Source organism: Danio rerio, chromosome 20 (assembly GCF_052040795.2).
Source record: "Danio rerio strain M-AB ecotype USA chromosome 20, GRCz13ab, whole genome shotgun sequence".
In the NCBI taxonomy this organism is placed as follows: domain Eukaryota; kingdom Metazoa; phylum Chordata; class Actinopteri; order Cypriniformes; family Danionidae; genus Danio; species Danio rerio.
In genome coordinates, this window is record NC_141040.1 from 29,764,540 (window position 1) to 29,790,810 (window position 26,271).

The following is a 26,271-nucleotide window of genomic DNA, read 5'->3' on the forward strand; positions in this document are numbered from 1 at the left end:
TGGTCTTCAATGGTACAGGGAATAGTGTCAAACAGCCGTGTGTTGAGACTATCCTGTCACAAAATGCGACAAAAAAATCCTACACAACGGTAATCGTTTGATTAAGGTGTTTATATGTCTGTGTTGCGCTTCAATAATGCAAATAAAATCAGTATATTCCACAATTTAATTTAGTTTCTGTTTACTTCGATTATGACCTTGATCGGATTAAGTTCATAAAAAAAAAACGTTGTTTTCATGGTAGACTCTTAATCTGAGTACTGTCTTGATCGTATTAAAATCAGATTATTGGTGTCCATGTAAACATACTCATGGTCAAGTGTAATTGAGCTTATAACCTCTCCTGCAGCCAGCCTGCAGGGAGCAATTCAGCAGATTTGGCTTTACATTATAGGATGCGAGGCAACTTTAGAATGATTTTGTGATGAAAAATCATGAACATTTATAAGCAGATTCAATTCAAAAGTATGCTTTATTCCTTACATGTGACTCCAGGTCCTTTATTTTGTCGTTTCTTTTTAAATAATGTGTATTGTAATCATTCAATCGCATGAAAGATTTTTAGTGTTAAGATTTTTAGCGTAGAAATAATGTGAAAGTTCAGTCATCTGCGATTCACTATATAAATGCGACAAAAAGAAATGATGGGTTTCAACAAAACTCATGAAATCAGTAACACATAAAGTTGAATCTTAATGTTACAAATGAAACAGGGTTCCAGTATGAATTCCCTTAAATGACACATTACAAGCAAAACTGCACTGTCATGTATGTACAAAGTGCGCACTCTTTCTTACTTTCTCATTCTCACAGTCTCACTATGATTCTGCTTCCTGTTTTAATGGGACTGAGCAATGCTGGAGAAGTACTCCAGCATGTCTTGAATGGTGAACTCCATGGTGATTCCAGACCCTGGATAGCAGCGATTTATTAGGCCCTCAAAATGCTTGTACTGGCGAATGAACTCATCCTGCATGGAGTGCCAAACAACCTAATGGACAGAGCAAAATTCAACGATCTTTCAAGTAGATTATTAATAACACTATATTCAATTCAGCCATTTAGTGCTTGTTTTACTCTTTCACCTGTAACAGGCTCTCCTCATCGCACAGGTGCTTGTCCACTTTCCTGTAGAGATTATCCAGGCCCTTTTTCACCTCCTTTCCAGGATATTCTTTAATAACCTTTCGCAGTTCCTGCTTATTGAAGGCCAGCTGGTAGCTCACTTCCTCCTCACGCACACCCTGAGCAACACGCGCCTCTACACCCTCAAAGAAATGCTGCAACATGGGAAGACAATTAGCCAATGTTCAGGACCCTTATTTCACCATCCACATTTTCACATCTCAGGTAATAAAAAACTTTCACACTTGTAATATTAAAATAGGTCAGCATTGGACTCTGCTCTATAGCACTCTTATAGACACAGATTGACATTTTTCATATTCACAATAAACAACAGTTTGATCACTTTTGATCACTTTTGGACTTACTGAATACTTTAATGAATAAACTTTACATTTTGTGCCTTTAACCCTGCATTGCTGTCTGGTGTGATACAATGCAGGATGTTATGGCTAGAAGTTTAGCAATCACAGCTTAGCAAAAGCCAATCACGTCTGATATTCACATGCCTTAAATGGTCATAGAAACAATTTGCATTGTATCAAAAATGTCAAATGGCGAGGGAACTATCGAAAAGGAGACCTCTTAATACACTTAATACTCTTAATACTTTTTATAGTCTGAAAAGTCATTTTATAGTGGCCTGCAATATATAATGAGGTGGTCTTTTATGTTAAAAGGTTGCTTGCTTCATTTTCCAATCAGTAAAACTGATGCTACAAATATGTAAGTACATACACTTACCTCATGTTTAGGAATGTTCATTTTGAGACATCAAAAACGAAATTATCAGGATTAATAGTTAACCCAAACTCTGGTTAAATTATGACAGTTGTCATGTGAAAAAAAACACACTGGTTTGCCCTTGCCAGGATGAGGTAAGACTTTTAAGAGTGAATCCCACATAAACAAGGGATAGTTCACCCAAAAATAAAACTTTCTGTCCTCATTTACTTGTTCCAAACCCATTTGAGTTTTTTTTACTTGCGTTAAAGACAAAAAAAAATATTGTGAGGAATGTAGGAAACATTTGCAAACAAACACAGCAATTTTGAGGCTCACCACAACATGACGGTTTTCCCCTCCCACCGGATTGACATTTGCCATGTCTCCACAATAACACGTATACACGTCTACAGAACATTTATTGCAAATAAACTGGGATTAAAATTTGTTTCAAGTCTCTATGAACAGCTGCACCTCAATAAATAATTTTATAAGTTTGAAACATTTTTTAAACAGAGCGTGTTTGTAATAAGGCTTAAATAAACTCCACCATAAATACATCAAATAAACTTAGTTGGTAATTTTAACTAGTGATCTTATTTCAGCTTCATCCGAGTCTGTCTCCATCACTGACAGCTGTTTAACTGACGTAAAGTGGAGCGGTGGGTCGGAAGAAGCAGCTCATTTGAATTCAAAGCCTCAGGCACCAAAGCCACTTAGACACCAAAATGGGCAGATTCTGGAGGCTATAATAATTAATCTGGTGGGTATTTTGAGCTAAAACTTTATAGACACTAAAGTCTTCTCTTACAAAAAGGGTAAAATAGGAGCCCTTTAAAGTTTTACAGTATATTATTTCACTGTCATACAATGGAAAACAATGGCTCAATAATACAGTGTGAAAAAACTCTCAAAAAAGTCAGTGGCTACAGATTTCCAAAATTCTTCAGAAATACTTTCTTTTCTTTTTAACAGAAAGAAGAAACTCAAACCGGGTTGCAAACACTCGAGGGTGCATAAATTAGATGATTTCTTTAATAAAAAATGTAAACGTTTATAATTCAAACATGTTTAAGTTTTCTAATTAAATTCTTGCGGTAGATAAAATACTGCTCATTCTAGATTGCGATAAAGATTTTTTCCTCACATTAAGTTTCTCTAGCGGTTGACCAAGTGAGTTGATGACGTAGGACTGCAGGTGTTCGGTGTATTTCTGCTTGGCCTCCTTTCTCTCTGCCTCCAGACAGGAGATCTTGAGGCTGGACAGTGTTGAGAAGATGTGGTGAAAGTTCTCCATCATCACCACATCGCGTGGAGTCTTCTGGCTCTCATTGGCCACTTTCTCCACTATTCAAAAACAAAACAGACAAATCAGATATGAAAGAAGACTGAAGAACTGCAACATTCAACATCTGAACCTGATTTTTAAAATTACAAAAGCACATAAACAATTACTAAAAGTCTTTACAAATTTAAACTAATAACTATATATAATATTTAATGTTTTCATTTTCCCATTATTTTTTAAAAGTAGCATATTAAAAGGACAATATATTATTTTCATCACTAGAGGGTGCATTTTCACAACAAACAAAGGCGTAGTTTTATGACACTGTGACTTTGTGTTGAATCATTGCAGCTGTTGTCTTCATTACATGGATAAGATAAAGTATCCAAAACTTATTATCATGGGATATGAAGCAGAATAAGGCTAAAAGCAGTCAAAGCAAAACAAAAGCACTGAACTAATTGCTGATGAAAAACGAACATGATGCGGCACAAAAGAAGAGACGTTTTATTATGCCATAGTTTACTGCGTCCAGTTGTGTCCTTCTGGTTGTGATAATGTGGGGAAAAAGTAGTGCTGTTTTATCATACTAAATACCAAAGTTGGGTGTAACGCATTCCATAGTAGCACATTACTGTATTCAAATTACAATTTTGGGGAATGCATTAATGTAACGAATTACATTTTAAATTTGTGTTATTTAATTACAGTGATTAAACTCAATGGCACTGCATTAGGATACAAACACAGTCTTTAGAAGAAAAAAATGCTTCTTTTAAATCCGTTTTCTGCTGTAACATCTGTTAATAAGCATTCGCTTTTAAAAAGCTTGAGAAAGCAAATTGAAATGGCTGCTACATACTGCTTCAAGTGGAAATACAGACATTACTTTGATTTCATTGAGGCTAAAAACAAGTCTATGCCCAGAACTTTCCACTGCTTTTAATTCGACCAGCAACTTGTTCAAGCGCTTGAATAGAAACCATTCTATGACAATACTCGTCATCAAGGAACACACTGGACAACTCGGCCTAAACAAATTGAATTTTTGTGCAGGATCGGGAGTGAAGGCATCTTATGAATGTAAAGAGAAAACTAACTGCTTATGGGGCCGTTCACATATCGTGTTTTTTTCCAAGTTCATTTTTCCAATGGAAGCGGCGGATTGCGCACAAATATTCTGAGCATATTTTCCAGGCGCACCAGATGAAAACCAAGAGTCACGCTACAAGAACTGACCGATCAGTCCTATGCTTTGTTTCATATATCCATTTTTCTAGTTTTCAGAAACAAAAAAAGACAAACATGTTCGAAACAAGTGAATGATGAGAGAATTTTAAGTTGAGTGAACTCTTAAAGTCTTTTGAATATGTCAAGCTTCTTTGATCAACCCACTGTAATGTTTTTCAGTGAATAATAAATTACTGAAAGAGCTGCAGTTTATTTTGGATTTTTATAGGTATATTTTATATGTTTTAAATGCAACTTCAAAGTAGAGCTGGGCGATATGGCAAAAAAAATTAGCACGATAATTTTTTTCATATCAGTCGATATCGATATTTATCTCAATAAATGTAAAATCTTTATATCTATCAATTATATAAGATTTTCAGCCTGCCAATGGCTTTGTGCAGCTGATTTAACACAATTAGTGAAATGTTTTAGCTGTCTGACAATATAAATAATAAAATAATAAACAAAATAACAATCTTAATTCAGCATTTACTTGTTCAAGTTTTCAACAACCAAAGACATTACCTACAAGTTATTGGATATTATTTTTCAACATCAGAAAAAAAAAATATTTGGAACAACGTGAGTTAAAAGTCACATAATTTTCAGTTTTGGATTAACTCATTTTAATGGTGAATATGGTGAATTTAGGGTGAAATATACATTAATGTATTTTATTTAGGGATGCTAATGATTACTTGATCTATTGTCGATAAAGCTTTAATTGATAGACCTTATCGATGACTGATTAAGCATGAACATGTAAAGGTTTAGTTATGCTTTGCGCTAAGACGCATCCACGCATTACATCATCAAGTGTGTGCAGTTTACCTTACTTATGCTGTCACTCTCTTGACATCCCATATTGCAGGTCGCATAAAACCTTGTTATGCGCATATCTCCGATATATCCGCGCGTATTTTAACCAAATTTGTCTGACAGACAAATTCTCATTTTACAAATCGTGCATCACAACGAAAACATGCGGGGAGCCAGCCGGGGAGCCTCTCCATTAACACAGCGAGCTTCTGAGCTCCATCCAAGTTTATTCTTCCGAGGTAACCCAAAAAATCTATCAGTGCTGCGAAAAGACTGTCCAGTTCATGCTGCTCAGACTGCGATTAGTTAATGAATTAAAATGAAACCGTGAAAATAGTTTGATGGATTGTTTTGGCGCTGAAGCATATAGCAGGCTTGTGTTAAAGCGCTTCAACTTAAATGTTATTCGTTCCTCTTGTTTATGCTGTAGATATGACCAACAAAATATACATCAAAATTAAGTTACACATTATACAAAACGAAATTCGTTACAAAAAGATATATTTCCTTGAAAATGTGTTTATATTTATTTAGTTCGTGCCCGCCTTAAACAACTGCGGGTGAATGATGCTTCGCTCGTTCAGTGGAAAAAAAGGATTTAATTAATGATCCACTGCTGTTGTAAACGTCTGTCATATATTTGCTGCATTTTTAAAATGTCATTATTTTAAAGATTATGTCTTGAGCATCTGATTTCTCCTCTGTTATTATGTTCTTTAAATATATAAAGGCTGGTTCTTTTACCGTCAATGAGAGACAATAGTGGTATTACAGATATTAAAACAAATATTTTTATAAACATAAGCTTGACATCAAAAGATCCTATTGTCTTAATAAATGCCCTTCAATGATGCAGACTGTAGTTTACAGCAAGCATCAAGTGTTCATTGAGATGTGATTGAGATTGTGTCGTCTGTCATGTCTTGCGTCTGTCCTTCCGGGGGGGGGGGGGGGGGGGGGGGGGGGGCGGGGGGGTTTCTCGTAGCACGGCTTTCGAAAACAATGAAATGAGACTCTGCTGGGTAGCTGCGCTGGTTTGCCAACACTTGTTAATGTCTGTAAATTCTTAGCATCTTTATAAGGGTGGTCTTGTTTTACATGGTGAAACAGGTCGTGGTGTTGCCTGCATTTGATGACACGAGTCGTCTAAGCAGTTTGCGGTGCACGTTGCTCTGTTTTGTGTCGGATAGCGAAAACTAAGTAGCACATGAAGTCTAGTGATGTTTCTTATCAACAATGTCTGTGACTCTGACCTTTTTTACCTTATTTCTTTCTTATTCCTTTCAGTGCAACTAACACTGTATGGCTGTAAACTTGTACGGCGTGTGGCATCCGGAAGGGCAGGCTGCAAAATCCTTGCGCAACGTTACGCATAGTGTGTAAATATTATCGAGCAATTATCGAACTGTCATTATCGTTTTATCGAAAATTTTTATATCGTGATAATTATCGATATCGAATAATCGCCCAGCCCTACTTCAAAGTAAAGTAATTAGTATTCTGATTACTTTTTACATGAAGGAATTAGTAATGTAATTAGATGAGAATTTTCCAGTAGTCAGTAATTTGTAATCAATTACTTTTTTAAAGTAACTTACCCAACACTGCTAAATACATATTAGACTTTTGTTTTAATGCTGCTCATACATATTAAAGCGTCCTAAGTTTTATTTTCCCCATTTTCTATTAAACTAAACCAGAAATTGAGGATGTATGAAATCATTAGCATGCTGACACAGGACAAACCTTTGAAACATTTGGGATGATATAAGTACTTAAGACAGCAAAATATATAACATCGTTCTAGTGATTTTTGGATTCTTTAAAGAAAAAAAATCTTACATTAAGCAATTAACCAGTAGTGACAAATGAAAAACTATATGAGAAACCGGGTAGCGACACTCACCGTTATTAAACACAGCTCTCATCAGTTTGATGTAGGCCTTGTCTAGATCCCCTCGTCGCTCTGCGTTTCGGAAAATAGCCTCAGCCAGCTTTGCGAACTCCTCAAAACCAGTAACAAACGGCAGGATGCCCACTTTACTCTTTTTAGAAATCTTCACCTCTTCCATCTGACGAATCTGGGCTGACTGAGAATGACAGAAACATAAGAAGTTTCAAATGCTGATCTCACATTCATCAATATTCAAGACCTGAGCTCCACTTACAATGCATTTATCAAAGTTTCTCTTGACGGTGACCAACACGTTGCCCAGGGTTGTGCTGAGATATGAGGCGGGATCCACATTTTCTGCTGTCCAGACGTGGTGACTCATCTTCACCAGCATGTAGAGAGAGTTAAAGCTGTCTATTTTATCACCTAAAGCTATAAGACTGTTCAGCTCCGTCTCAATACTCTGAAATATCTTATTCATCATCATCCGAACCATGTCCTTCCTGCAAGAGAAGTGGATGTGTGATTATTTCTTGTTTAAAAACAGATTTGGCTGTCAAATAAATTAGCTGAAGAAAATGGTCACTCACTCAGATATTGAATGTCTGTGTTCACTGACCGGTCTGGAGTGCATCAGTCCATCAGAATCATCCATGTTCTCTCCCTAATCCACATTTATAAGATCATTAAAACACTGTCATAAAGAAATAAAATGCACATGCATATACAGTGGGGAAAATAAATATTTAACGCATCACCATTTTTCTCAGAAAACATATTTCTAAAAAGTGGCATTGACTTGAAATAATTCGGATGTTGGTAACAACCAAAGAAATCCATATATGCAAAAAAAAAAAACAAATCTAATTAGTTAACAAATTAGATTATGTATGATAAAATTAAATTATGCAGGTAAAAAGTATTAAACGCATTAAAGAAGGGAGGTGTAGAAAGACAGTGATAGCCCAGTCAGCAGCTGAAATCTCTTGTTCTTCAGCAACCCTCTGCCCTTTCTCATTGTAAATAAATATTAGCTGGCAGCTGCTTCAGTTCAACATCTACATTATCAGGATGATGAAGGTGAAACCAGGGTGGACATTTCAGAAAGACAATGTCCCAAAACACAGCAAAGGAAACTCTTAAATACTTTCAGAGAAAAAAAAAAAAAATCAAGCTATATAATGGCTCAGCCAATCACTCAATTGAATCCAACAGAAAATACAAAATAAAGATCAGATTTAATAGAAGAGACCCACAGAACCATTAAGATTTTTACAATCTGTTGATGTCTGTAAATTTGTTTTATAAAATCACATCTGAGCAATGCTTGTGACTTCTTTCTCCATATGAGAGGCGTCTTTAAGCTGCCATTACCAAAAGTTTTTTATATGAAGTTACAGTACGTTATACTATACCTGAGCTAGTGTAGGAATTTGCTGCAGCTTGAAGAACTTGCTAATAAAGTCTTGTTCAGCCAGACACAACGGCTCCAGTTCACTCAAAACTTGCTCAAAGATCTGGAACACAAAAACAGAGAAAACACTCAGTATCTCATGCTCACCAAGGCTGCATTTACTTGCTAAAAGTACAGTAAACAGAAATAATGCGAGATGCTATTACAATTTTTAAAATATTTTGACGGAAAAGCTGAATTTTTAGCATTTATTTTTTTTAGCATTAATCATACTGATGTTTTTTTTTTCCAAAAATCATTCAAATATGCTCAATATTGTATTATAATATTGTTTTAAAAAAAGATTTCTCCTTTTTATTAATGCTGAAAACTGTGATAAATGATATTTACAAGAAAAGCACAGAATGTATTTTAATGTGATTTTTGTAACATTATAGATATCTAGAGATTTTATATAGAGATTATATAGACAGACATATAACTCTATATAGACATATAGAGACCCTTTTTAATTGAATGCATATTTTATTTATTATTCATTCATTCATTTTCTTGTCGGCTTAGTCCTTTTATTAATCCGCGGTCGCCACAGCGGAATGAACCGCCGACTTATCCAGCAAGTTTTTACGCAGCGGATGCCCTTCCAGCCACAACCCACCTCTGGGAAACATGCACACACACATTCACATACACTACGGACAATTTAGCCTACCCAATTCACCTGTACTGCATGTCTTTGGACTGTGGGGGAAACCAGAGCACCCGGAGGAAACCCACGAAGGCAGGGAGAACATGCAAACTCCAAACAGAAACGGCAACTGAGCCGAGGTTCGAACCAGTGACCCAGCGACCTTCTTGCTGTGAGGCGACAGCACTACCTACTGCACCACTGCTTCGCCTTTTTATTTATTAAATAATTAATTATCATATTATATTGATTCTCTTAAATGGTCTTGCAAACCTAGTACACTAGGCTTAAAACCTATTAACAATAGTGAAGGGTTCGAGTTAGGGTTCATATTTTCAAGTTTTCAGTGACTGGTCTCATTTTAACGATTAAGGCCTTGTTCAGAATCACAGTCAAAATCACAATTATGTGTTGCACATATAATTGGAATCTATTCACATTTAGAAAAGCTACATTCATTAAAACTATCAGTTCAAATTCAGTTACTTTTGTATCCAGCAGAAATATGGAATCTGAACTAAACAACTGACTGTCCGCACTGTGTATCACAATATGATTTCATTTAACAGAATATATATATATATTTTTTTTTTATCCACTTGTTTTTTGTGTCAACTGTTTTTTTGTGAACTTCGTATTTACATTGAACAGAAAAGAAGATATCTTAATGAAAATTGCAAAGCAGCAGCCATTGACTTCCATAGTATTTTTTTGTACCTAATACTTATATTTATGGCTGCTGCTTTTTAGCATTCGTCAAGGTATCTTGTTCATCATCCACAGAATAAAGCAAATTCATAAAAGTTTTAAACCATCTAAGTTTAGTAAATTGGAGAGGAAATAATCTTTTTAAAACTAATGTTATCTTACAACATGACATACAAACTAAACCAGATATTCCATAAAAGAAATAAGCCAAAGCAGGACACACTTATTTGAGTAGAAGTAGTGAGGACGGTCAATCAATTAGATCAGATTCCAATCAGATATACACACAACTGGAATTAGAACCAGCAACTTAGATTCAGCATCTTTAAATTAAGTCAGTACAATTGTCCACTTATTTTAGTGACAGCATACCTTATCAAACCTGGTCCTGTCCGCTACGTCCAGGTCAGAGGCTGACATGTTGCCCATATCAAGAAGAGAAGACGACTGAGAGCGTCTGCTGTTGGAGCTGCTTACCGCAAGTTTATTTAGGCTTGAGGTGGAGCCTGTGAGCTTTCCTGAGCTGCCATGGAGACCTGAGAGAGACCATTAGAGGACAAAACTTTAGAGCAAGAGCCGGATAACAAAGACAACATTTCAGATGTACTTTATTTAGATACATTTCACTCTTAAATATGGGTTTTTAAACTCACCTTGTCGAGTACATGTTGATCTAAAAACAAGTATAATATACAATATGCAACCCAACTAATAAAACGATCATATACAGCACTGAAAGAAATTAAGAGACAACTTGAAATTTGTCGGTTTCTCTGGATTTAACAGGTATAAGTTCAAGTAAAGGCCTGATCAACTTGTTTTGCAAATTCTAAAATACATATATATATATATTGGGATTTGGACATTTTTTCATAAACTGTTTTCATTTGTTTCAAATTGATCTGGAAACTGTCCTGAAGTTAAAACATGAATAAAAAATGAATTAAAAGTGTCTGAAAATTGGCACTTATTTATGTTTTTATATGACATTTATTGTGCATAGAAAAATACTCTAAATGACAATTTTTGGATTAAAAAAGTAGTAAAAGAAAAAATACTTCAAAAATATAACGATAAATCATAAATCCAGAAAAAAACAGAACATATTTCAAGTGGTCTGCTAAGTTTTTTTATACAGCTGTAGATATACTGCATGAAAACATATTAAATTTTCCTTTTAACCCCTGATGCAGTAACATTAATCATGTAACATCTGATAAATAAGTGAAGACATCTGAGATTAATTTGAATTGGGAAATAAAAGTTGAGATGAAATCCATAAAAAGGTGCATTTAACTCCAGTGCAGAAAAGGTTGTAGAAACATGTTTTACATACTCATGAAACATAAAACTAATGTTAGGATAATGGTTTATTGTTCATGTGTTTGACAAAGACTCTGTTAACACCCGGTATTAACCCTTTAACTTTTAAGCAAATTTTGAGTTTTTGTTTTTAAGATAAGCTATGGACAAAAGGTCAACCAGGCAGTTACAATGCAAGTTAAAGAGAAAAAAATGCAGTTTTGTAAATCCGATCAAAAGTGGAGACGCTAAGAGAGTAAATGGGGTCTAAAATATTTTAACCATATCAACACTACCATCTAACCATCTAAACACTTTTAACCAAATAAACAGCCATAAAAGACCACCTTCTCTGCTTCTATTGACCAAACATTTGATTGAAAAAATGTTACTGTTATTGGACATTTTATTAGAAAGTAAACCAAAAAAACTGCAAATCTGCAGCTGCATATCTCTGAATATCACACTAACTGTACCAAAAAAAAAATCTAAAAATCTATTCAAATTATTGAAATATAAAAATATATACATATCGCAATAATTTGCAATAAATTAACTATTTTAATTTGCATTAAATGAAACAAAAGCATATTTGTGTGATTGAAACTTAAGCACACCCTCTATAAGACTTTACATTTAGTTAGATGTCAACACACATCTCTGGAACCAAGCAAGGTAAACATGCTGGTTCTCCTTTTCCAAAAAGGAATGTAATGATATATTATGGATGCTGAAATATATCCAAGCAATCCAGCCATAATTAAGAAAGCAATGAGACATGAAAGAATAACCTATACAAACCTATACAGATGGAGCAAAGAGACTATTGTTTAGAGATTATTTTTATTTGCTTGTTTACATTGTAAAATGTCTTGAAATGTTTTATGCAACAGTAAAACATGCCTTTTCACTTTTTAAAAGTTGTAGAGAGGCGTTCTTTTACCTAAGATAATATAAAACATGCTGGTTATATGATTTTTATAAATATTGTATTGCATATGGCTTTTTTATTCAATATTTCAAAGGGATAAAATAATAAAATAATGGGGGAAAGTTCACAATGAAATCTGAACACTACTGACCACAAGCAATCTGAAAACCACTGCTCACATGCAATGCATTTAAACATGTTAAAAGAAGTGACAAAAACGGTAATGTGTCTCCACTTGTGATCGGATCACTTAAAATGCCTCTTAATACCAGGTGGAAACAGGGCCAGAGACATCCTTTGACAGAGGAAGCAGTGCATTATGGGACAGGCGTGGCATGTGGCGCTGATACTTACTCTCTGTCTCCTGTTTGAGAGCACTCTCTTTCCGAGGAAGCGTGGCTGGAGGCCAGTTAGAAAGGCAGGCATCAGAGACAGAGACACGTTAGGCTTACAACATGCAGCATGGTGCCAGAGTTAGGGGTTAAAGGTCAAAGTTTTTAAATGTGACATGCACTGCAGTGCCTGAATTTAGGTTTTTGCTCTGTGGGTGTTTGGAAACGAGAAGCTCATTTTCTTTCATCGTGTGGAAGAAAAAGCTAAGGCTGAGGTAATGAAAGCTGCTGGAAGAAGAGGAACATTTTACTAATAAATGGAAGATTCCCAGCATAAGCAGGGATGAATGTTTCCAATGGGGATGGGCACAAAATGGCAGCAGTGATCAATGAACTTTTTACATTACCTAAAAAAGTATTTTTACAAAAAAGTAAAATCCAGTTTCAATAATTTAAACATGTCCTGAGGGTAAAGTATATACATATATATTTATTTTTATTTTGTACATTATGGTTCAAATGAAAACATTCAAGTTGTCTTTCACAACTATTTGGTAAAAATAGTGAAATGGATTTTTTTATTTTTTTTTATTTCTACTTAACATTTCTATCTAACCAAATATATTATTATATACACTAACAATTTAATAAAAAACGTATCAACAATATGCCCATCACTAATATTCCTGAAAAAGAAAATCATAAATGAAAGTAAAAAAAAAAACAGATGTAAGATGAAATACCTTTGAATGTACCAGCTCATGTTAAACTACTGTTAAACAGGTTTGGGAAAGTAAGATTTAATTTTATTCTATTAAAGAAATGCATAAAGAATGCATTCAATTGCTCACAAGTCAAAATAATTATAAGGAATTAATGATTTAGCAAAAATACTTTATTGCTATTATTTCAAATAAATGTTTTTTAAATTGTTTCAATATATTTCTTTTTATTTAAGAATTTTCCAAATTAATTTTAGACAGCAAAACTTTTTCCATCCTTGGTGACAATAATTAATGTCCTTTAAATCAGTTGACCATCAAGTTGACCATCAAATCAGTATTAGAATGTTCAGTTGACAATGAAGACTTGAGAAATTATGCTGAAAATACAGCTTTACAATCACAGGAATAAATTGCTTTTTTTTTAGTTAATTATTTTTAATTATTTTGAATTCTCTACTATATTACATATATAATAATTTTAATATACTATATTAAAAGGGAAAACGTTTTTAACATTTTAATAATAATAATAATTCACAATATTGCTGTTTTGCTGCAATTCTGCTGAGCATATAAAGCTTTTAAAAACAAAAGAATCTTCACAGCCCCAAACATTTGCACAGTATTGTACATACATGATAACTTTATTTTCCTTATACTGAAATATATTTTGTGAATTGAGCTCTCATGTATTCCAGTTTAGTATTTTTCTTCACATAACATTGTGAGTGTCATGCATCTGCTGTGCATTTATTGTCAGACTGATATGTGTAATAATTCACACACACACAAACACTGTGGGCCATGCAGCACATGTCAGAACATTATAATGAAAACATGACATTACACACACACACACCATAATATCAAAGACAAGCAATGACTGACATCTTGATGATTTAACTAGAGAATTAAATAGGATAATTGAAACTTATTGTCAAGTGGTGTAACATTAGTGCACGAAAAACAAATACACACATTACAGACAACACAACAATCACAAACTGTGACAAACACAAAACGGCATACGCAAGACACACACTGACTGAAGATTTAGCATGGACAAAATTATCTTTTCTAAGTGTATGTTTAATAACTTCATGAAAATTAAATAATACTTAGTTTTAATTGAGGTCTTACCAAACTTTCCTTTCCCATCCTTACTAGTGCCCGCCATTTTGATCTTTGCCACTTCAAAAAAGTCCTTGATTTCGCGCTCATACAGCCGGGTCATGTAATCCATATAAGTCTGTAAAAAACAAAAGGAAAGTTTGCCCACATTTATAATCATCAGCACTTTTTCTCATTTAAATGAAGCTAAATAAATTCCACAGGAAATAATTTGGAGGCATGCAGAGGAAACAGGACTGGGTAATGTGATTTGGACACAAATGTAATCTGTCAGAGTAAACATTGAAACATCCAGGCCACGTCTGCATTCACATTTGGATTATTCAAGGTAGTTTAGTTATAGTGGGCAAAGATAAATGCATATGGAACATTTAAAATGAATTTAGCACTGAGTGGTGATCAGAAAAAGAATAATGGCTCCGACTAAACCCTTAAATATGGTCTTGCCCTTGAGCTTATTGGGTTTAACGTCTGTAGAATAACATTAACGCTACTATTAAGTCTGGAGAGAGCCAAAATTAAATATAACTTCCATTTTCCCCTCTTGAGAAGAAAGTAAAACCACTGACCCTCAGAGGACATCAGGATTAGTCATTGCAGCGGTATTATGATAGCATTTTAATGGTTACCGTAACTGATGATAAGAGCAGTGTGTCAGTGGTCACAAATGATCATTTTATGAGGGCTTTTTTCTTTTGTTGCAGAGATCACTGTGGATAATGGTAATTATTAAACTGTCATTTAAAATAAAGTCTTGATCATCCTATTTTTAAAGTCCTAATGATTATCATAATTAAGAGTAACTCATTAATAGTTAACATCATGCACATTTGCCAAAAAATAAAGTCTTATACTGTATATATCTAGGTTTAGGGCTGCACGATATTGGAAAAACCTAGATTGCAATATTTAGATTTTCTGCAATTTATATTGACATATTTCACCATATAACTTGAAAAGCTCCATCTGGAAATAAGTAAGAATTTTAGATTAATTTGGATGATTTTGTAGGAGAGTGCATCTGCATAAAATGTAACAAACAAATGACAAACATAGACAAATAAAGTGGAGCAAATACAGTATTCAGGTACAGAAATAGAATAATCAAATGTACAATAAACCTGTATAGTCTTCATTGTTTAAATAATTAAATAAAATTAATCTTTATTAAAGCTACAAATGTAATCATTCCCAAATACTTTAAACTTTACTTTAAAACTGCTCACACAGTCACAGGTCTTGAAAACACACATGATGAAAAAACACGTTCCCTTATACTACAGTTAAAATGAAATGAAATGATTATGGAAATTGTACCTGGTCAACTATAAACCACATTGCACTTCCTACAATGCGTCTAATGCACATTCACACATCGAGATATCAATACAGCCCTATCTAGGATGCCTTGAGAGTTGCTCATTTTAATTTCTGGGTGAACGAACCCTTTAAACCAAATAAAAGCACAAACAAATATATACATTTCATATTTGAAAGGTTATCTTTTCTTTGGGAATATAAATCTCATCGGGGTTTGTTTGTGGCAGATACTGCACTGTGTTGTGGTATCTATAAAATAAAGTTCCACCCTACATACGGTTTCGCTGTGATGTACAACAAATTACACTTCAGGTAAGTAAAATAGTAACCAAACTGTATTTCACTTTAATATTGCCTGAAGTAATGATAATAGCATTGTCTGAAATATTAATATAATACTGCTGTAATAGAAATACATGCATCTGTAATACAGGGTCATTGTATTTGTCCTCGAATTTTACACACACACACTTCACTGAAGTTAATACATTATTCATTTTAATGCTGCAATTCATATTGAAAATGTTGTACAAATAATACAAAATCCTTTGTAATAATGGTCTCAATGCAGTCTGATATTTGTCATGATAAGTTTTTTAATCACTGCGGTCATAGGAACTCACCCTGGAGAGACCCTCATATTTCTCTCTCTGTGTATTCTTCAGCCACTCCATGAGTTTTGCGTATCGCAGCAGGTCTCTGTGCAGAGGGCTGTGTTTGGGCAGTGTCAGCTCAGCGGTGTGCTGGGCAAGTGTGGAGCTCTGATCATGGCCCTACACACACACATACACAAACAAACACAAAGACAGACTCGGTGAGGGGAAACAGACTATGAGAAAAAAAAGGTTACCATCCAAGAAAGTTAACATTAAATAACACACAAATTCTCAATCTCACACAGGACTGGGTGAAATTACAGATTTTATTTTTATCTTTTAAAAAAATATATATCAATTCAATGTTCGCTCTGACTATTTCCAATGACTGTGTGAGAGTTACTAATGTGCATTTGTTGTTTGCGTTAAATGTAATGCCATCAAAGATTTGTTTAGAGATGCCGTTTTATTTAGTGAATCTTGATGGTTGAAAAACAAATCCAGTTCTCGAACAATTTAATAATATGAACAGATTCTTTTTAGGGAGTAAAAAATGATTGGTACAGAGTAAACAAAGTGTTGTTTGACTCATAAATAGATGACTCTTGTTAATCTTTTATTATCTGAGTGAGATTTACAGCATAAACTACGCAGTCTCATCCACATGTAAATAACTTATGATCTGGTTGTTTTTAATCAATTAAAAAAACATAGATTGAACAATACAGTCCATCTCATAAACAAATTATCTACTAAAGTTGGTATTACTGAATCAAAAATATTCAGAGTGACTAGTGCAGTCTAATTCACAGCCAAATGACTCTTATGAACTGGTTCTTTTCAGTTAATTGAAGACATGCATTACAAATGGTGCGCTCCAAATCTTAGAAGAATAAAAAGTCAGTTCATTTTAAGAATAGTTGCTGAATCTAAAGTTATAGTTGCTGAATTGAAAGCATGTCTTTTAGAAGTCATAGAAAAGGCACAATATTTTCTGATATCTAAAACGATTATGACAGTACCAAATAAAGAGTTTGTGAATTGATAAATGAGATCATTAAATCTGTATCAACACCCAGCTCTACTTCCGCACAAAACACTTCTGTTATATGCCAAACTCAAACAATAATTAGTCGGGCAAAAACCATCAAATCCATAAACACTGCCACAAAACTGACAGTAGTGCTTTTCTCACGTTCAAGCAGTTCCTTCTCAATGCATCTATGAAACATCCACATTGTAAGAGCAAACACTACAGGAACTGCATGCTGACCAGGCCATATCTTCTCACGAGCATCCCATAAATCCATCAGAGATTGAGCAAAACAAGGCAAATGAAGACCCCTTCACACTATCAGGGGACTAAAAAAAAAAAATCAACAGCTGCTACTGACAAGAGTGTGATGCTGGCTGGGAGGTTTATGGGGCGACCATCTTAGAAACCTAAGATGAGAACGTCTGGATTACATCACCATGAACATGCTTTAATGGAGAAAGAGAGAGAAGCAGCGTTGATGAGACAGTTAGGTCTAAGAAGGTGGAGGTGCGTGGCTGTTAGGGTGGACGAGTCAAACAGGGTGCTGGAGTGGCCGTACTCACAGGGAGTGACAGACAGGACGACCTATAGAACTGAGGGATGGTCATTTTGAAGTGACTGAAGTGGTTGAACTGACAGAGGAACAGAGAGCACAGGGAAGTAAAGTGATATAGAGACTGGTGGCCAAAACAGGAACACAGGAGAAAGATTCAAACACACTGAATAAAAGACTTATTGGAAAAGGAAAGGGAGCCTACTGGTTTTTTAGCAATGGCACACATTTTATTAAAATTTTTTTTACCTGTACCACATGTAATAACGTTACCTGGTGCACAAACACATTGTTGAGGTGGTTGGTGAGACGACGGGCAAAAGTATCTCTGAGCTCTGAAAACAGATGCTGCTGTTGCTTGATCGCCATCAGCTTATCGTGTCCTGGAATTACACAAAATCATCAATGCTGATCTGCAAGTGCTGCTTTCACACAGTTTGAGGTGAAGTTTGAAAGCAGTACCTGGTTTGAGAGCAACATTCATGCACTGTGAAAGAGCCTCAGAAGCGTTGATACAGGCCTCGATACCCTTAGGAGAGGACAAATCTCCTTCTTGCAAAGCCTTAATGTGCCCTTTTGAAAGATCCATGTAGTTCTAACATGATGAAAAGAAGATAAAAAAAGGTAAAGAATAATTGAAATAATAGACAATATTCATTCATTCATTCATTTTCCTTCAGCTATTTATCAGAGGTTGCCTCAGTGGAATGAACCGCCAACTATTCCACCATATGTTTTATGCAGCAGATGCCCTTCCAGCTGCAACCCAGTACTGGGAAACTAATAGACAACATCAAAGTTGTAATTAAACTGTCATTTTTTTATTGAAAATTTTTTAATCAGATTTTTTTTGGATTACAAAGGCAAAGTAAAGAAAATCTAATTATACAAAAGAAGTCTAGGGACAAATAAATGTTTATACAAGATTCCACAATTAAGCCATTAACTATTGACTATAGGGGTCCAGGGGTTTGTACATTGATGAAATGTAATCTAAAATAAAATAAAATAAATAAATAAAAATAAAAAAAAAATACTTTTTAAATGAAGAAAAAACATTACATAGTTTATATGTGGCTTAATATGCTTTGACCATTAAACAACACAAGCTTTATTTTTCTGGTAAAAAAATTATCACTTTAAATACAGGAAAAGCAGAGTTTCCCAAACTAGGGTCAATAAGGGAAAAGTAAAGAATGAGAAAACAGTAAAAGAAAAGGTTTTATTACTGAATTATTAATTTTTTTTTCCTTAAAATCTAAACTTAAAAATCTAGATTTGAGGTCAGTTTAATTAAGTTTTCAACACACTTTAACAGATAATCTGAATCTTACTGAGAGTGAAATTGCATGAAATCCATTTGTATGAAATCCACATGTTAAAGAAAAGCACATCAGATTACAATATAAGGTCCCTTTGGCAAAGTCTAACAGATTTTAATTTTAATTTGTTTTCGTGCTATTGACTTGCTAAATCCTAATAAGACGAGGTTTTTAGTACTACTGATATTGTATGTTGTCTGTCTTGTGTGTGTTGTCAATTTTGTAAATCTATTGTGCTCCAGAACAAATTGCCCTAAAAGGGGACAATAAACAGTAACAAAAAATAAATAAATTAAATAAAACTGTTCATAGCCAACCAAATATTCATGTTCTTTAAGCAACAGTTTCTGATAGGGCCAGACGGAATCTGCGGACGTTGTATTAGCTATTTCTGCTGAGAATTTTGGTAAAAATCTGCAGATTTCAGCAGAATTATTTTGGCAGTATCATAACTAAAACCTTAATATGTGAAATAAAAATTATATCTTTTTAACTTTTATTTAATGTTTAAAATGCAAATCCAATTAGATCCACTTTTTGGCAAACAAAGCAAATCTCTCATTTAATATCTCTACTAAAAGACTTATTGCACATAGATCAGATAAACATTTTCATATTAGTCAATAACATTACAGAAATATTTAAAAAACTGAATAAATAAATATTTACACACATTTACTCAAATAAATAAACAGAATTATTGATGGGCTAAAAATCTGTGGAAATCTGCAAAAAATCTGCGGATTCTGTGTGGGCCTACTGATGGGTCACAATGGATCACTAATTTTCCACCCTACCAGTATATGCTTGTTGAGGATTGCATCGCCAAAATTATGATGTGCACTTGTATACCGTGCCCTAACATACCACTAGAAACTGTATCTCATCCAACAGTTTGCCATTGTTAGTGTTGCTGATTTGGATGAGACGGTTGCTCTGTGAGATCTGGTCCATCTGCTCCTTCACGCTCTGCAGCATCTCCTCATAACTGAGCAGCTTCCCCTCGATGGTGTCCACCTCCGCCAGAGCCTGGTCCAGCAGCTGCATCAGGGTGTTCACCTGCTTTTCAGACGCCATGATGGACTGGATGTTAGCCTGATCAAAGAGGAAGAGATATTATTAGTCACCATCTCTAAAATCATACAACTGTCAACCAATAATCAAACTACGTGCAACTACTGTATAATTTACTTGCTAATCAGACAAGCTTTAAGCCTCACTCACCTTGACCTGTAGATAATTATTACACTTGGCTCAATATAGATAAAAATCCTGATGACTGGTGCAATCAATACTTTTCAGGTGCTAACACGACATAAATCCATCAGACTAGATCAAACTAGATTTTAAACAGCTTGGTAAAACAATGTTCTAATAACACTCAAGATTTCGGCAACAAGCGATTGCATCAAACACAATGCGACACAACAGAAACATCTAAATACTAGCCATTCATTTAAATATCAGCCACTGCACTGCCAACAATATGGAAGGTTATAATCTAACTAATATGTATTTAACTTCATTAGAACATTATTACATAGTCTGAGTGACAGATGTGGTTTAAGTGACTGAGTCACAGTTTAGACTTCTGCAAGTTTTGTATGGCAATAAATGTCACATATAGAGATAACCAAAATAAATAAAATAAAGCATATAATCTCTACTTGAGGTGATAATTGCCATAGTAGAATTGAATATGCTGTTGTTTTGCTGTATAACGTGACCGACAACTCAATTACAGTAATTAGAGTATTAGTAATTAGCTACTTTACATCACTGATTATGGGTATTCTCTAGCTGTACCCTCGATATTGAGGTGAATTGTGGGATTTTCTGAGTGCACTTCAGAATGTCTATGTTGGCTTCGGACACCTCTACAAATGGCTGCTCCCTTGAATGTGCATTAAGTGTATCATTTAAGGGTCTAGGGGGCAATTTCTGTTACAGCCAAGGAAATATCTGAACATACTCACCCCATCTAGGACCTGAAGCTCACGAGACAGTTTCTCTGCGAAGGCCTCAGCGTTGGAAATGGCGTATTCACAGACCTCCATCATGCCCTCAATGTCCTGCTCCTCACGGGCATTCAGCTCCTGATAGTCATCCAGAGCGTCTTCATCTCCACCAGCAACACTCTGACTCTCGCCACTCGGAACCGACTCTGGGAAGAAGAAGAGACAGGGATCATTAAAAAAAAGTGTTTATATTATACATTATGCACCACTGTTAAAACGTTTGGGGTCAGTGTAAATTTTGTAAAAAAAATAAATAAATAAATAAAATACTTCAGAAGAAAAAAAATACAAAAGTGACAGTGAAAACATAAATTCACAAAAGATATTTTATGTCAATGTAGCTATTTTATTGATGCATTTATTAATATTAACAAATGCAGACCTTTTTTATTAAAGAAGCCTAAAGAAACAGATGAAGAATGAGGTGACACTAAAGACTGAAAAAATTAAGCTAAAGATTTGCTTTGTATGTGAAAACTGTTATTTACATTGTAAAAACATGTAAATATGTAAAACTGTGTATATAATATGTTACATTGATAATACTTTAAAGCAGGAGTGTCTAAACTTGGTCCTGAAGGGCCGGTGTCCTGAAGATTTTAGTTTCAACCCCATCTTTTTAGGTATACTAGAAACTTCCAGGGAGGCGTGTTGAAGGAAATTGGAGCTAAACTATGCAGGACACTGGCCCTCTGTGACCGAGTTTGGACACACCTGCTTTAAAGTGATAGTTCACCAAAACTGAAAATTGTGTCTGAAAATCGTATAATCTATTCACCCTTAACTTGTTTAAAAATCTATTTGAGTTTCTGTCTTCTGTTAAACAAATAAAAAAGATATTTAGAAAAATGCTGGCTTCTGGAACACATTGACTTCCATAGTGGTCTTCCACAGGAGAAAAAAACTCATAAAAGGAACGTAAATGATGAGGAAATTTTCTATTCCATTTAAAACTATCACTTTAAACAATTTAGCTGTTTTTCCAATAAATAAAAAGAACTTTAGTGAACATATCAGGTATTTAAAACATTTCTTAAAACTCTAACCAACCCCAAACATTTGAACAATAGCTTAGATATGCATGTGAGTACATAAACTAATCTACTGAACAAATAAAATGTAAGTAATAAAAAAACAAGCACACATAAAAAATCTAAAGGGTGAGCACTGTCTAAATATATGAAGATATCAGTAGTTGAGCAAACTAATTAATTGGCGGAAAATAAGAGCATTAATGAAGGGGAAACAATAAGAGAAGATGGAAAAAATGGAGAAGGAAATGGAAGAGGATGAAAGGTGGAAAAAAACAGCGTACAAACCTTCAGCTTTAGGAAGCTCTGGCCAGTGAGAGATTTAGAGAGAACAGCACAGATCTGGTTAAAGCATTAAGGGCACTCAAAAAGACACATTGCAGAACCAAAAGAGACCCAAAGAGAGAAAAGAGAGAACTAGCTGCAGGAAAACAGAAAGAGTCCCTACCACTGCAAATGTAATAATTCTATGTAACAGCTTTAGATTTGTCATATGGCTTTAAGGTAACTGCATCTTAAAACACAGTGGCTGTTTAACATGCTATTACTCCACCACACCACCAGGAGTAGCAGCGAGTCACACCTTCTAGCAGCTGAGGGCTGACGTTTACAAACTCCACTTTCTTGCGAAGGTAACGCTGGTTCAGCTTCCAAATACACGAGATGAAGGAATTCTTCTCTGCTGTACTGCTTGCCACCCAACGATAAACCTTCTCAAAATGCAGGTCAAACTCTGGGTTTTCCTGCATGAAGGAAAAAAAATAAGATATCAATTACATACAGGCTGATGCCCATTGATTATAAGTTTTAGATTAAAAAAAAAGTAAATGTAAGAATAAGAATAAGAATCAAGAAAAAAGTAATTGCTGTAAAGTTCTACAAGTGAACTTAGGAATGATATTACATTATATAGAATAACATTACATTATAATGCACCGTATAATTAAGTGTTCTTAAATAATTAAGATTTAAAGAGTACATAAATGTTTAGTTAGTCTGGATTTGTTTTAACTGTAAAAAATCCAAAGAAACATTCCTTCACGGTTTCTGGCATTGTGAAGAAATCATCTCTTTTTGTAAGAAAGCACATCATTTTCTACAAGGACTCTTTAAGATACAATTGAGTTTTTCTCTGGAATTGTATTTGTTATATGGTGAAGTAGAGAATAGGTTGGACTCCCACACCAAGCATTTGTTTTAATCTTGGTCTATTTGGCAAAGAAAAGTAGACTTTTATTGTGGTCATCTCCTCAGGTACCCTCCTATAAAATGTGGTTGTCTCAAGTGTGTATGCTACCACTTGAGAAACTCATCTATGACATACATCAAAAGTCCAATGACTTTTGGCAGCTATGGACACCTTTTTGGCCTTTCATTATTATTTTCACCAGATTTTCTCTTCTATGGTTTATACTCATAGCCTGACTGTATCATCCTGTTTACTTGTCTATATAATTTAATTTTTTTCCTACTGTATAGCTGAGACTGTATTTGTATGTGCTGATGTATTAAAATAACCGATGATAAAAAATAAAAAAAAAACGTTTAGTTAGTCTAAAAAAATATATACTAAAGAAGTGTGATAACTGTTGACTGAAACTGATTTTTCCATTAATATAAATAAAGATGTAATCATTTAATACAAATTAGGTTGAAAATCCTAATTTAAAATGTTGCTTTGGCAACTACCTGAAATAAGTTTAAGCACTAAAATGACAAATCAACAAATAAAATAAGTGACATTTAAAAATAAATAAAATTATTATTTTTTATTTTACAAATGTAAATAAATCTCAAAATATGATACAAAAGCCACTAATGACAATACATTAATAATCCTAAAATATACCTGTATCCAGCATCATCAAACAACCGGTAAGATAATAATATCAATATGTAACAGAAATGTGATTATTTGCATTTATGTCATGCTTGAACAGATATATAACCCACCAGTCCTACCATCCAACCCGTTCTGAGCTGGGATCGAACCAGCGATTTTTTTGCATGGGAGTCGGTGGCTCTAACAAGGTTTCATACACATTTTTACTACAAAAATTCCAGGACTTTTCCATGATTTTTCCCAAGACTTTCAAGTAAATTCTTATGACCTAATGTTTCATGCAATGTCTACATATGCATGGTAAAAAACAATACATTTGTATAATACCAAAATTATTACGGCATATACTAAAACACGCAACAATCAAATTAGTTTCAATTTATATTTATTAATTCATTCATTTTCTTTTTGGCTTAGTCCCTTTATTAATCTGGGGTTGCCACAGCGGAATGAACTGCCAAATTATCCAGCATATGTTTTACGCAGTAGATGCCCTTCCAGCTGCAACTCATCACTGGGAAACATCCATACACACTTATTCACACACATACACTACAGACAATTTAGCTAACCCAATTCACCTATAGCGCATGTCTTTGGACTTGTGGGGGAAACCGGAGCACCCCGAGGAAACCCACATGAACACAGGGAGAACATGCAAACTCCACACAGAGATGCCAACTGACCCAGCCGAGGCGATAGTGCTACCCACGGCATCGCCATGACACCCAATTTACATTTATGTCTATGTAAAATTTATTTAAGCTGAAACTGCACTAATAATGTAAGAGTATTTGATCAACCAAGGACAGAAAAGAAGTAAAGACAACGAACCTATATTAAAGTATACAGATATGTGTTGTCCATGACTTTTCCAACTGTCAAAATTCCATGACTTTACCAGGTTTTCCATGACAGTATGAACCCTGTCTAACAAGGAGACTAAAGACCATGACCTCTAGCGTCTGTTGCTAGAGCACGTTTTGAGGTCAGAGGAGTGAGGTTTACCTGCACAGCTCTTTGCTAGCTGGCCTCCGCTACACTTATAATGATTCTCATGTAACCTCTCACCTTATTGGCATCTTTAGCATCAACCTCTGTCAGGTCTCGTAGTTCCCATGCCATCTGTCTCTTATAGAAATCTCCTTTATCCGACTTCTTCACTTTGACCACCTTCACCTGCACTGGACGCTCTGTAGTCACTGAAAACAACAAAAAGACACCAAATAAACAAACGGATGCATGATGACATGCTCTGACTTGGATCTGTGGTGTGTGTCAGTGCTTTACCGGTGGCACATAGAAAACAATTCTTCTTCTTCTTCCCTGCTTTACAAACATTGACGATGCTCAACAGGCGCTCATCATTGGGAGTGAAAATATCCCTCTGAAGGGCGTGTTTAATGGCAGTCATGATTAGTCCTGAAATTAAATCACAACTGGCTTATGTAAATGAACAGACAAGGTTTTCTCTGAATATATAAGCATTCTCGACACAGTCCATGTTACTAAAATACACTGATAGTTATTCAAAAGTGTGTTTTTTGTAGTCAAAGTAAAAACTGCAATAAATAAAAGGTCACAGAGAGAGAGACGATAATTATATCATAATGGATGCTTCATAACACAAAAAGGCAAAACAAACTAGGACGAATCATTACAGAAATGCAGTTAAGATGACATTACATTAATTCGGTTTTAGAAATGCAAGCTGAACATTTTCATTCGCAAAGCTGTAATAAAATATACAAAACAGATAAAGAGGGGATTCTACACAATGTTAACGTAACTTTCTGTAAATACACCAGTGCAACGTTTTTGACAAGGTAAATTCCATACAATCAAATACAGCAGAAAATTAACGTTATTAATGTTACTAACATTACTATAACATCTACGTTTAAATTACGTTTAATAAGATATCAGGGGATCAAAAGTATATGGTTTATTGTCATAATAACACAGGTATAACGTAAGATCATAACAATAATAGGGTCAGCTGATGCAGTAAACAGCGCAGGGCCCTTTTCGGAAGCTAAGAGACTTGCGACGACTGTTCGAATCTTACCTTTATTACATCCACTGGAGACACGAAAATGTTTCCTCTAAAGGTTTGACTTGTATTTGATTAAAATAAGAGCTTTGTCCCCCAAAATATCACATCAGCTGTCAGGGACCCAGCCCTGAGAGCAGTGTGAACACAACAACTCTAATGGGCGGAAAAACACTAACTTCC

General features: G+C 34.6%; 1 protein-coding gene across 12 annotated transcripts; it reads right to left on the reverse strand.

Annotated features, from left to right (window-relative positions):
* Nucleotides 1-453: 453 nt before the first annotated feature.
* Nucleotides 454-26,264, reverse strand: exoc1 (exocyst complex component 1). 12 transcript variants are annotated; one of them, XM_087296368.1, is made up of 21 exons: nucleotides 26,104-26,264; nucleotides 25,326-25,457; nucleotides 25,107-25,237; nucleotides 22,776-22,935; nucleotides 22,481-22,498; nucleotides 21,120-21,307; nucleotides 20,011-20,238; nucleotides 18,284-18,416; nucleotides 18,095-18,204; nucleotides 17,832-17,900; nucleotides 16,260-16,409; nucleotides 14,326-14,434; nucleotides 12,483-12,527; nucleotides 10,268-10,431; nucleotides 8,501-8,602; nucleotides 7,676-7,749; nucleotides 7,360-7,588; nucleotides 7,098-7,281; nucleotides 2,999-3,198; nucleotides 1,086-1,280; nucleotides 454-991 (listed from the first exon to the last, which is right to left on the reverse strand). In XM_087296368.1, exons 2-21 carry the CDS (start codon nucleotides 25,447-25,449, stop codon nucleotides 839-841), a joined length of 2,766 nt encoding a protein of 921 aa, XP_087152494.1. In that variant the 5' UTR covers nucleotides 25,450-25,457; nucleotides 26,104-26,264; the 3' UTR covers nucleotides 454-838.
* Nucleotides 26,265-26,271: the final 7 nt, after the last annotated feature.

Excerpts from the sequence above, each read along its gene's own strand:
- exoc1 (XM_087296368.1), bottom strand. The coding sequence starts at position 25,449 with ATGACTGCCATTAAACACGCCCTTCAGAGGGATATTTTCACTCCCAAT. Across the intron at positions 16,410-17,831 it reads CGTCCTGTCTGTCACTCCCT|GGCCATGATCAGAGCTCCAC; the intron begins GTGAGTACGGCC and ends GTGTGTGTGTAG. Across the intron at positions 1,281-2,998 it reads AACCGCTAGAGAAACTTAAT|CATTTCTTTGAGGGTGTAGA; the intron begins GTGAGGAAAAAA and ends CCCATGTTGCAG.